Below are 12,901 nucleotides of genomic sequence, written 5' to 3' on the forward strand. Positions count from 1 at the left end.
ACCTAATGTATCAGAACCATGCATCAGGAAAGAGTATGTCAAAGACTTTCAGTAAGCATCCTCCACAAATGGAAACTATTATTAAATTGGAGTGGTAACCTCACAGAAGCCGCAGACGTGTTCCTCAGCAAAAATGTTACCCTAGCCACGGTTGCCTTACAAGTCCCAAGTGATTCATAACTCTCTTCTCTCTTCAGATAAGCTTTCTTTTATAGCTGATAACGAATCTCGGAAACTGGGAATTAGCCAGTCTCATTTTGTAACGTGCATAAAAACCCAACTTAATTTCCCAGGTGCGCATTTATAAAAAATGCCTACAGCAGAAGTGGACTTTGCTGATTCTGCCCCCAGAGGCTCTACTTCCTCTGCCTGAAAGGCACTCAATAAAACAGAAACAAATTTACTCTATTATGTATTACAAAAGTAATGATGATTAGTCTCCAGTCCCTTTGGGGCCTGGAGATAAAAGCTCACATTTATGCTTGCCTTTTTATACATCACATGTCTGAAATTTTCAACTCTACATACTCTTCCAAACAATCCTTAATAATTTGGCTCTTCCACATAGTCTTAACATTGTACAATAGATTTTTTTTTAGAAAAAATCTTGATTATTGCTTTCTTTGAGAGTGTGTGTGAATGTGCACTCGTGTGTGTGTGTGTGTGTGTGTGTGTGTGTGTGTGTGTTGTGTAAGGTATATGCATGTGCATGCATACCTGTACATATGTGTGTAGACACCAGAAGTTGAATACAACTCCAGTTTAGTTTTTGAGACAGGATCTCTCATTGGCTGTGAAGCCCACTGTTTCAGCTTTGCCTACTGGTCAGTGAGTGCCCAGGACCCTGTGTTCTTACGGGTGCATTAGCATGCTCGGCTTTAACATGGCTGCTGAGGCTCTAACCTCCGGTTGTCATGCTTACCCAGCAAGGACTTTGCTACTGACCTTTTCTTTTTGGGGCTTTGTGTTTATGGATATCCTGAAAGTGAAAACAGGCAAGTTCAGAATCGTCTCAGTACCACATGAACCTTTCTTTTCAATATGCTAATGGCAAACGTGTGGACAAGGAAAAAATGTATTTTTGACATGGGCTAGACAAGAGCATGTAGCACAGTCTGCTATTTTTCTTGCAAGACATCCACCAAGGATGCCTCTAAGACACTGTTTGAAAAATCACTGTGCGTTTGGAGGGTGTGTGTCAGACGACAAGGGATTGGAGGATAGATGTCCACCGGGCAACATGTAGTGTGTGAACTGCGCAATAGGCAGTGGTGAGAAAGCCTAGGACAAAGCCCTTATTTGCTAAGCCTTTGTTTGCTAAAAGTTACTCTTCCCTCACGGGCAGGATCGCAGGGCCCTGCTCCGGTACCTGCTGTGTTCCGCTATTGGGACAAATATCATGTTTCTGACATGAAGCCCAGAAGGATCAGATCATTTTTTCTTGAAGCCTTTTTTGAAGTTCTTGGATTACTTGGGCTGAGTAAATGGCGCGCACTTCAGTTCCCTCGAGTAATGACTGTTAAATTAGCAGAAACGGGCAAATCTCTTCTAACCTCTCAGACACAGCAAGTGCTGCCCCGGCGGTTAGATTAGCATGGCGCATTATTCTCAAAGGACACAAATCATCTTCAGTTGACACAGTGCCTTCAGTCTCAGTCCTGCCTATAGCAGGCAGTGCTGTGGACTGTCCTGGTACAGGGAATACACTGTTGATATGGGAGGTCAACTGAACACTGGCCAAATACTAGGACAAGCTTGCACAAAAGGATACAGATCTGTCAGCCTTAAAAATGAAAGCCAAGCTTTGGTGCAACAGGACAGGGCTTTATTTGTTTCTATTTGTTCATTCCTTTAGGATGTCTTTATGTTTTTAAAAGATGAGAAAACACCCCCACACACACACACACACACACACACACTCACGCGGTTTTGTTATGGAGAAGGGCTGATTCCATTTCGCTCTCACTCCCCAGCTCCCTCAGCTCCATGTCCCTTGCTCACACCCACACTACTACCCCTTGGAGTAGGAGTTGATCCTATTGTCTATTTTGCACGCTGCATTACAGCGTGTTCCCTGCAGGTTTAGGTCAACTTCTTGCCTAGGCTTCATGTCCAAAAGACAAGAAGACGGTGTTCTGTTTGAGAGTTTGTGTCATTTCCCCCCTCTCACAAAGAAAACATGGGCCTTGAAGGTTTTTCTCACAAAGCTATCAGCAAAAAACGCCTACTCCAGACAAGTCACTATGGATGGGGCTGAGGAAAGGACGGACAAACATCCGTGGGACCCCTAAGTTAACTCCTAGAACTAGAGCACAGGGTAGCGGGGATACATCCTGAAGCCCAAGAGGGGCTGCCTGGGGCCTCCAATCAGACACACAGGCACCCGGGTGTAACTAGATTGGACTATGGGGGCCGGGAACAGGCGATCTTGAGCCGGGTGTCCGGGGTCTCAGGGACTGTCACGTGTTCCCGAGGTGCTTCTAAAACCCTGGCGGCTCCGGAGCCCCTCCTTCCCACCACCGCCTCCAGGTCCTGCTCCTGCCGCCACCGCTTCCATCTGGAGCAGAAGCGACCGCGCTCAGCCACGTACCCCGGAGTCCAGGCACCCGCAGCGGCCGGGGCATCCCGAGGTACCCACTCCAGGCCTCGCCTGCCCCTACGCGAAGCCCACGTCCCTTTCCTGGGTTCTGGAGCATCTTGGGGTTTTCAAGTGGGTAGATGGTGGACCGGGAGGCAGCCTGGTTGGGAAAGGGGATGGAGGTGGAGAAACCGCAGTTTCAGGCGGCGGGAAGGGAAAGCAGGGGAAACGGTTGCAGCAAGAATCCTTCCTTGCCCGGCAGGTCCCTCTGATGCCAAACTCACGGTGGTGCAGTCTCTTGCCAGATCCTATCGGATTCTCCCGGGAGGGTCCCGAGAATGGGAAGGAGGGATGGATGAAGCACAGTCCTGGCTTTGGCTTAGGGGAACCCGGGGTACAGCTCGGTGGGCATCTAAGGTAGGGGAACTACAGCCCACGGGATGCCCACGCTGGGTGTCAGCCCTAGCCGGGTTCTGGCGATGACCAGGATGCAGGGATTCAGCTGCCTTCCTGTCCCACAGCTGGCCATACACCGGGAGACAGCTGTGCCCTTGGGTTTGCAAGGTGGCTTGGAAGTCAACTGCCAGTAGGAAATAGCCATCCACACACCTGAGTTCCAAGGGGGAAGAAAGAGATTCTTATCTGTAAGTTTACAGACCTGTAGTTTTGCTACTTAAAGTACATGTTGTTAGATGGAAGCCAAAAGAAGAAGAAAAAGAAAAAGGTGGTTTGCCACAATGTGTGACAGCAGCCCAAGACTGGATGCATTTCAAATTCCAGAGGTTTCAAGGAGAGAGACACTGTGTTGTTAAGAGTCTAGAATAAGGAGAAGGGTGGTGGGTACTTGCATGCCCATTAGCTGAAGAGGACGGCGTTTATTTGTCCAGCGCAGTCTTTTGCAGAATTTTGCCTTGCAGAACAACACAATATGTGGAGTCATGGAATCATGCCATTGCTGCAAAGCCTCAGCAAACAGGCAGTTGATGTTTTCTCTCCAGAGGGGAACTACATATATTTGATTCGTCTGTGTGATTGGCATCTTTCTGCAAGAAGAATAATACGTATTTTTATTAAGCAGGGAAGTATCCTAAGAGTTAAACCTTATTTAAGTGCATAGACCAGTCTCTCTCTAGTCTTTGGTTTACTGTTGTTTCTCCGCTATTACTTTAAAGAACTTACCCATCTCCGTTCTCAAAACCCTTCAAGTTTACCCAGACTTCACTTGTCTTGGCGCTACACAGGCCAATTTATAAGAAAGTTAAAATAAATCCTCACAACGATATTACTTGTGTAAAGTTTCCAGTTTAATGATCCCCACCACACACACACACACACACACACACACACACACACACACCACACACACACACACACACCACACACACACACACACACACACACACACACACACACACACACACACACTGCATTACTTGGGGGATTGAACTTCAGCATTCCAGGTGGCACTTGTGTGGGGGAGAAAGGCCGCCAGGTATGAAAGAGAACAGGGCTTAGAGCTGGGTAGAAATGGAAGAACTCACGTGGCTTACAACATTCATTCTTCTGCAACAATAAATATTTCTTCATGTAATTGCTAAAGCACCTCATCTTTCCCATCTTCTAAAGTAATCTAGGCCGAATTAAAACTCTCTTGTGGCATTGCTTTCATCATCTGTAAAGTATTTAAGCTGCGTGAGACTGTATTGTGAGGAGCTGGTTATCGCATTGTTGGAAGCAGGGATCACTGAGGTTCCTGTGACGCACGTGTTTGCTTGTTTCACAGAGAGGAAACAGAGTAAGTGTAAGCAGGGCCAACTTTTGATCCTTTGCTTATCCCTTTATTTTGACTCCAAGCAGCTCCTCTACTTCACAATTTCAAGTGGAAAACAGTTGGCGTATATCTTACTGGGCAAAACTGCTTAGTGGTTAAACTGTCCTCTCACTGGAAGGAGGCAGTTTTAAAGAAACCAATTAATGTGTCCTCCCACACACGTTGAAGTATCTATAATTTGGTGGTGAGCAGTCTTCGAGGGAGCTGAGATCTGCAGAAGGTACCTCGTGTTCACAGTACCTTAGCTGTCATGTGCGTGGATGTGTACGAGTGACGGGCAGCCGATGAGGCCATCTTCGCACTCACAACAGCACACCGAGCATATTAGGTGCTCAGTAAACACTTGCTTAACGGCAAGGAGTAACTCTTCTTACACAGATGTTCATTAAAATGGTCTCCATTTTAAATAACCTATGGCTTCTACTTTCTTAACAACTTATAAAAGAAGCACTATCATCTATTTTCGTCACTATCCAATGAATCCTTCAGACATTATTCCTTTGATCTGCCAAGAAGTGAGTAGCTTTTTGCTATTTAATAAGTTCAACACTAATTCTTACACATCTAAAATAGACAGGTTCTAGTAACACTGTGCAGTCTGGTATACATCTTCACCTAACTAAAAATGTTCTTTTTAGTTAGGCAACTTTAGTTTCCTGCCGGTTATATGCCTTTACCAATGAATATGTTGCATTTAAGGAGCTGATGTGCTAAACTATCATCATTGCCTATATAGATATCTCACTCCAGGCTATAGAAAACCCCTGACCTCAGTGGACGTATATATACATATGCACATAGATATACACATGCATAGTCATACAGTATCCTGAGAATCCCCAGAGCCATTCGTTTCTGTTATTTTAAATGTGGGAACACTAAGCTGCCATTCTAAAATGATTAGTAGCAAATATTTATGTAGCATCTAATATATCTGACATGCTTTATTAAACTTCTCACTATCATAATAATGAATACCTTTATCCTTAATCTAATCTAATCTAATAATCTAATCTAAACTAATCAAGAGATGGGACTTCTTGCTGTGCAGATGATATGACATTTGACCCTAGACAATATACATGTAAAGTCATTTGTGTGTGTTCGTGCTGGATCCTGAACCCAATCCCTCTCACAAGCTAGAGAAGCAATCACTCTACCAATGAACTATAGCCTTAGCCCTTCAAAACCACAGGTTTTTATGGCAGAAAAAGAAACCTCACTGCATTTCTTTATTCTCTAAAAAATTGACAGCAATTTTATTCTGAATGTTATATAGCAAGAAAGCACAAACCCATTGTAGATGTCTCTGTCCAATTTGTGGCTTATCCTTGCTTTGGTCACAGGAAAAAAAATTCAATTAGTGACTACTGACCTACCACACAAGTTTAAGAGAAAAGGGTTGATTCAAAAAAGTGAGTGGACAGCCAAGCAGGGGCATCTTTTCAAACAGGTCGTGCACACATCCCAAGTATAAATGGGATCATAAACAAGGCACGCAGAGTCCAGCACTCATCAGAACTCAGGAAGTGGAATGAAGCAGAAGTCAAAGCACACTGACTTACCCTGATGCTGAAGGGTATTGTCTAGTCATATGATGACGGGGGTGATTCAGGGACTATGGGAGTCACTTCAGACCAGCTGGCTTCTTTTTCTTGAGTCAGAAACAATGGAAATTGGGTTAGGGTCTAGAGACAAATGAATGAAGTCTGGAGCTTTCGATTTAATTTATCTTTGGAGGATGCGTTAGCTTCAGGAAGTTGTCTCAGTAGTGTGGAGTCAGTGACGGAAGTCTGTAGGAAAAAAACTCCAACTTTCCTCAAACTATAGTAACTATGAATATTGCTGGGCTACAAAGTTAGTCTTAGTTTAAAATGATTATCCGTAAAAAAAAAGCTTTCCTAGTTTGGAAACATTTTGTATCAGGAACCTCAGAAATTGAAGAGAACATTGTTTACTAGTATTTTAGAAATATTCAATTATGGGTGCAGAAATAAGTAGGTAAATATATGTTGATGTATAGTAAAAGTATTTCTTAATTATGTGTATGAGTATATTGATCATCTGTCTAGCATCTACTGCTCTATCACCTATCAATTTTCTATTATCAATCAATCATCTATCAATGTATCATTTGTCTACCACCTATTTCTTTTCATCATTGTCTATCATCAATTAATCATCTATCACATATCTATCAATATATTATAATCTATATATAAATCATCTATCTCATCTATCATCTATCTGTCTGTCTATCTATCTATCTATCTATCTATCTATCTATCTATCTATCTAGAGTTCTATAACAGTATATACTTACCAGAGTTAATTAATTATTGCTGTATTGACTTTTCACTAGGAAATTGTTTGAAAACTGGAAGTCAAGTTTTCGAGTCTTTAATGATTGAATTTTGTATGCACCTAGGTTCTGGCTCATGCTGTATATACGGGAGCTTACATTTGAACACTGCATGGACTAGATCACATTTTGATCACTAGATTTTTGTTTGAACTTTTTAATCTACCCATAAAATTGTGACGTTCAGTGATACAGCTACTGTACCATGTGCTGTGGTAAGTGGTGGGGAGAGTAAGGGCACTTTGCCTCTCCCATTGCTTAGAAGCAAATACAGTAAACTGGAGGCTTGATAACGGTTACATGAAGCAGACTGCAACATTAGTAATGCCTCTGTCACAGGAGTTCTAAAGAGATCATATCCAACTTATCAGGCAGGGGACAGTTTAGGATGGGTGACTTTACAGATGTTTTTTAATATTATATGGTCATTATTCATGACAATAAGTTTCATTATATTTTCACAGATATACATAATAAATTTTGATCCTGTTACCCCAATACCTTTCCCCTTCTCTCTTCTTTTTTTTCTCAGTTACTCCTATTAGAGTTTCTTACAATGTGTGCACGTGCCTGTGTGCATGTGTGTGTGTGGGTGTGTGCCTCAGTGATTTTTCAAAGGCATTAGAGAAGATTTGTTTACAGGAGAAAGGGCATTATTACCAATGGCTACACTTGAAAAAAATAGCTCTGCATCTCCCATCAACCATTAACTGCTTCTAAGTCCCAAGACAGTGTTGGTGCTCTACAAACCTCTGCTCCTTCTTCAGTGTGATGTGGGCAGGCCATTCTTGTACAGAATTCGTGCAGATAATTGTAACTGCTAAGCTCTCAAGAGAGCAACATCCATATCATGCTCTGACATCAGCACACCACACCACTTCCCCGACTCACTCTGGCTCTTATGTTCTTTCTGCCCCTTCTTTACAATATTCCCTGAGACTCAGAGTAGGAAAAAAAACAAGGATGCAAGGCTCTGACTCTAAGGTTTGATCTTTATAATAAAGAGAAGAATTTTAAAAGGTAAGGTTATAGGCTAATATCATACTTTAGGTATGTTGACTAGAGAATAATAGCATTAGGCTATTATACATTATATATCTTGGAGTTTTCCAGTGCATTTTTTCTTTTCCATTCCTTATATTATTTCTGAACTAACATTGGAAAACAAAACTACCAGTGTGAAACTGGTGATAGACTAGGTTTCCTGTAATTATTATTGCTGAATTCATGCCAAACTTAGAACCAAACCACTGGCCCTTTATGATCTTAGAGGTTTATAAGGGGATGGGGACAGGTTCTAGACTTTAGTTTTGTTCTGAGAACGTTAGAGTTATAGTACCGTGCGATCGTTCTTCAAGCTGCTAATGGACGTCCTCTTCTTCCACCAGGATTCTAGTATGGAGTTTAAGCTTGAGGAGCATTTTAACAAGACATTTGTCACAGAGAACAATACAGCTGCTGCTCGGAATGCAGCCTTCCCTGCCTGGGAGGACTACAGAGGCAGCGTAGACGATTTACAATACTTTCTGATTGGGCTCTATACATTCGTAAGTCTTCTTGGCTTTATGGGCAATCTACTTATTTTAATGGCTGTTATGAAAAAGCGCAATCAGAAGACTACAGTGAACTTTCTCATAGGCAACCTGGCCTTCTCCGACATCTTGGTCGTCCTGTTTTGCTCCCCTTTCACCCTGACCTCTGTCTTGTTGGATCAGTGGATGTTTGGCAAAGCCATGTGCCATATCATGCCGTTCCTTCAATGTGTGTCAGTTCTGGTTTCAACTCTGATTTTAATATCAATTGCCATTGTCAGGTATCATATGATAAAGCACCCTATTTCTAACAATTTAACGGCAAACCATGGCTACTTCCTGATAGCTACTGTCTGGACACTGGGCTTTGCCATCTGTTCTCCCCTCCCAGTGTTTCACAGTCTTGTGGAACTTAAGGAGACCTTTGGCTCAGCACTGCTGAGTAGCAAATATCTCTGTGTTGAGTCATGGCCCTCTGATTCATACAGAATTGCTTTCACAATCTCTTTATTGCTAGTGCAGTATATCCTGCCTCTAGTATGTTTAACGGTAAGTCATACCAGCGTCTGCCGAAGCATAAGCTGTGGATTGTCCCACAAAGAAAACAGACTCGAAGAAAATGAGATGATCAACTTAACCCTACAGCCATCCAAAAAGAGCAGGAACCAGGCAAAAACCCCCAGCACTCAAAAGTGGAGCTACTCATTCATCAGAAAGCACAGAAGGAGGTACAGCAAGAAGACGGCCTGTGTCTTACCCGCCCCAGCAGGACCTTCCCAGGGGAAGCACCTAGCCGTTCCAGAAAATCCAGCCTCCGTCCGTAGCCAGCTGTCGCCATCCAGTAAGGTCATTCCAGGGGTCCCAATCTGCTTTGAGGTGAAACCTGAAGAAAGCTCAGATGCTCATGAGATGAGAGTCAAGCGTTCCATCACTAGAATAAAAAAGAGATCTCGAAGTGTTTTCTACAGACTGACCATACTGATACTCGTGTTCGCCGTTAGCTGGATGCCACTCCACGTCTTCCACGTGGTGACTGACTTCAATGATAACTTGATTTCCAATAGGCATTTCAAGCTGGTATACTGCATCTGTCACTTGTTAGGCATGATGTCCTGTTGTCTAAATCCGATCCTATATGGTTTCCTTAATAATGGTATCAAAGCAGACTTGAGAGCCCTTATCCACTGCCTACACATGTCATGATTCTCTCTGTGCACCAAAGAGAGAAGAAACGTGGTAATTGACACATAATTTATACAGAAGTATTCTGGATCTGAATGCCAGTTCGTAATCTACGTAAGATCATCTTCATGTTATAATATGGTTAATTCAATCAGTTGTGCAGAGTCAATGTCCATCTAATACAATTTCATGTGTTGAAGTAGTTTACATTATTTTCCATTTTATGTCATTGGTAATAAGTTGAGTGATACTCTGTGGTTTAGTGTAAAAGATATAGCTATCCAAATTGTTACGTTGTACAAAAAATGTATGAAGTGACAAGTTGTCCCAAAGAGCATTTAACTACAGATTTAAGGAATTTCTATTATCTGGGTATCTTCATTTCTATTTCACAGGCTTCTTAACATTTTTTTGTAAAAGTACAAAAATATTCAAAAGTCAGAACTCTATTACAGATGTATGCATAAAAGATGATTATAATTTTGTAGGAGAAAGATCTGCTCCTATTAGTGAAGATTGGTAAAATTGTCAGTTTAACCCGGCTGTCCTACTACTAATATTTAATTTTTCAAATATGAAAAGGTTTCAGATTTTGTTTAGATTTATATCACATTAAACACTGTCAAATAAAGGCTGTTTTTATATGCATCGTTGATGTTCCAAAATGTGAAGTCTAAATGGTGTCTGTATTTCCAATTATTAAATAACTTCTAAGATCATTTTTAAAAGTCTGTAGATGGTATGGATAGCTAGTTGTTTGTTAATATAAAGTAAAAGTAGATAGCTGATTTATGTTGTACCTATGTCGTATGTATATTAGGTATCGTGTTGTCTCACTAAAGTGAAAGCAAACGAATCTGTTTGATGTTTTTCTTCATTTCAGTTGGTTCTTTCGGTTCTTTGGTTTTATTTGCAGAACTGGAGATGGAACTGAAGGCCTTATGCTTGCTAGCAAATCCTCGGTCCCTGTACCCAGCTCTTATCCAGGGCTAAGTTCTCCTATAGAAACAATTGATGATTGGCATATATAAACCAGATGCACAAAATAGTATTGATGTCTTCTGTATTATAACTGACTTAAGTACTTTCCTGTATTGATTCCCGCTAACCACAAGGAAAAACAATAAAACAAACAGCCCCCTACCTGAAAGACTCCTGCAAGCAACAGGCAATTCTTATGCTTTCTTAATTAAAAACCCAAACTCTTTACAAGGGGTTTCTTTCTGCAGTTTTTCACTCCTTGAAGAGGTGGATGCACAGAAGAAATTGCCGTGCTTTCCTCTGGTGTGGAAAATGGTACTTGGTCCCAAGGTGATCCCTGATGGGTTTCAGCTGAGGCCACACCAGCCTCTTTTCAGCTATATAGTGACTAGTCCCTTAGTGAAGTCAGAGCCTTAGAGTCAGCCGGAGTAGAACTTTAGTATTGAGTCTCATCCACACTTAGCCATATTGTTCCAAGAGTCAGATGCATCACCTTCGGTCAAGTCTAGGATACTTTACAACTATCCCTGAGATTCATGAGAACCAACGGAATTCTCATGTGGGTCTTAAAGGACGCATATTACCAGCATCTCTGCTATTCACCCTTCAGTATCTGACTCCTGTCTGCACATGAACATTCTTCTCTCTTCTCCCCTTGTACATTTTCAAATATGACCATAGCCATATGCCCACTGGCTTTTAGTTTCCCTGCAACCCATCTGGATTTACATGAATCTCCCCTATTCCATGTTTATTTCACTACTGAAAAGGGAAGAAATCTAGCTTTGATTTGACTTTTCTTTCCCTCCTGATTTTTAATACTAAGGGCTTTTGCTTAATTGTTTTTCCTAGTTAGATGTCTCTTGTGTACCTTCCTTCTTCTCTGTACTACGTGTAGCTTACAGTACAGCTGTAGTTGGGGCAACCAGGTTTATGTTTGGAAGCTAGGCTTTTGTTGGGAAAACCATCTTGCAGTGTTTGGCTCATACTGATGTCTCACTGTGGACAAGGAAGAGTCTTGGCAAGACAATGAGCTCATTTAAAGCAGCAAGCATTCTCATTTTCTCCAGGGCAGCCAAGTTCAAGGATTGCTGTTAGGTGAAATAGAAGCAACACCAGTAAAAGACAAAAATAAATCCACAGACACATACCCATTCCCTTCCATAATCCAACAGCAAATATATATATATATATATATATATATATATATATATAATATACATACATACATACATACAGCGATGGCTAAGCACCTCAGGATTTATAGATGTTTATGGATAAATGAATAGGAGGCTGGTAAACTATTTACCTTTCCTAACTAGGATAAAATATGCATAGTAATTGGAAGGTAAGAAGCAGCAATGGATTGTTGGTTAGAAGCTGTGAGGCTGGGACTTGTGGCTTTAGAAAGTTATTCTGAGCTACAATTTCTTCTGTGAAGCCCTGTTAGTGAGTTCACCTATCTTCCTTTAGTCTTTTCTCCATTGCTCAATGGGTGATTACATTATTGTGTTTTGGTTCTCTCCTGGGACCTGGCATCAATAGCATTGATCTGGGACTTGATCAATAGCATCCACCCAAAACCAAGGCTGGGAGGAATAGACGGAGATGAAATTACAAGCAGTCAACCTCATTACACTTACACAGTCATTTAAAAATATTTAATCTAGGAAGTGGGCTCAATTGAGTTTTTGTGGTTATTTAGATTTCCCTCTGCTGTCTCTTACACAGCACAGCGGGCCATGACATGCTTCATGGAAGAGAATAACAGCTGAGGACAGTGCAAAGAGCAAGTGATGACCAAGTCATAAAGAACTCCATGCTAAGGTTATTGTAGTAAGTGCATGCCTACTGAATACCTGCTGTGTGGTTTCAACGCGTCCTCTCCAACTCATGAGGAAACCTAATGGCCACTGTACTAAGACGAGGCACATTAAGAGGTTGAACATGTTGGAGACGCTTCCTTATTTCTGGGTTAGTTGTAAAAGGATGGGGTTTTTACATATCCACCTTGCTTTTGAATAAATAACACTGAGACCTTTTTATTTATTGATAGACTCTGGAACTATAACTGGGCAGATACTCAGCTATTCTAACTACACTGACCTGGCCTACTTCCCAATACCTACCATCTTGTTCTTGCCCTGCTTCCTCCTTCCTCGGTATCTTCATGGTGATACCCAAGTCCTTTCTGAGACCCTCTGCCTTTCTCAGGGCAGAGGAGCCCCACCTCATCCTCTCCTGCCCAGCTATAGGCTGATTAGCTCTTTACTGACCAATCAGAAGATGATAGAGAATGATGTTTTACAAAATACAAGATTGGGAAATGCTTCATAATAATGACGATACCAAAATGTGGACTGCAACTAGATCTCTGGGGTACAGAAATCAGCATTCAAACACCAGTGCACACCCTCCCCCGCAACAGTTACTTA

General features: G+C 41.8%; 1 protein-coding gene across 3 annotated transcripts; it reads left to right on the plus strand.

Moving 5' to 3' along the window:
* The first annotated feature begins 2,352 nt into the window (after nucleotides 1–2,352).
* On the plus strand, nucleotides 2,353–10,341 carry Npy5r (neuropeptide Y receptor Y5). 3 transcript variants are annotated; one of them, XM_087587494.1, is made up of 3 exons: nucleotides 2,469–2,630; nucleotides 3,100–3,222; nucleotides 8,160–10,341. In XM_087587494.1, exon 3 carries the CDS (start codon nucleotides 8,169–8,171, stop codon nucleotides 9,504–9,506), a length of 1,338 nt encoding a protein of 445 aa, XP_087443620.1. In that variant the 5' UTR covers nucleotides 2,469–2,630; nucleotides 3,100–3,222; nucleotides 8,160–8,168; the 3' UTR covers nucleotides 9,507–10,341.
* The last annotated feature ends 2,560 nt before the right edge of the window (nucleotides 10,342–12,901 follow it).

Source organism: Rattus norvegicus, chromosome 16 (genome assembly GCF_021556685.1).
Source record: "Rattus norvegicus strain SHRSP/BbbUtx chromosome 16, alternate assembly SHRSP_T2T, whole genome shotgun sequence".
In the NCBI taxonomy this organism is placed as follows: Eukaryota; Metazoa; Chordata; class Mammalia; order Rodentia; family Muridae; genus Rattus; species Rattus norvegicus.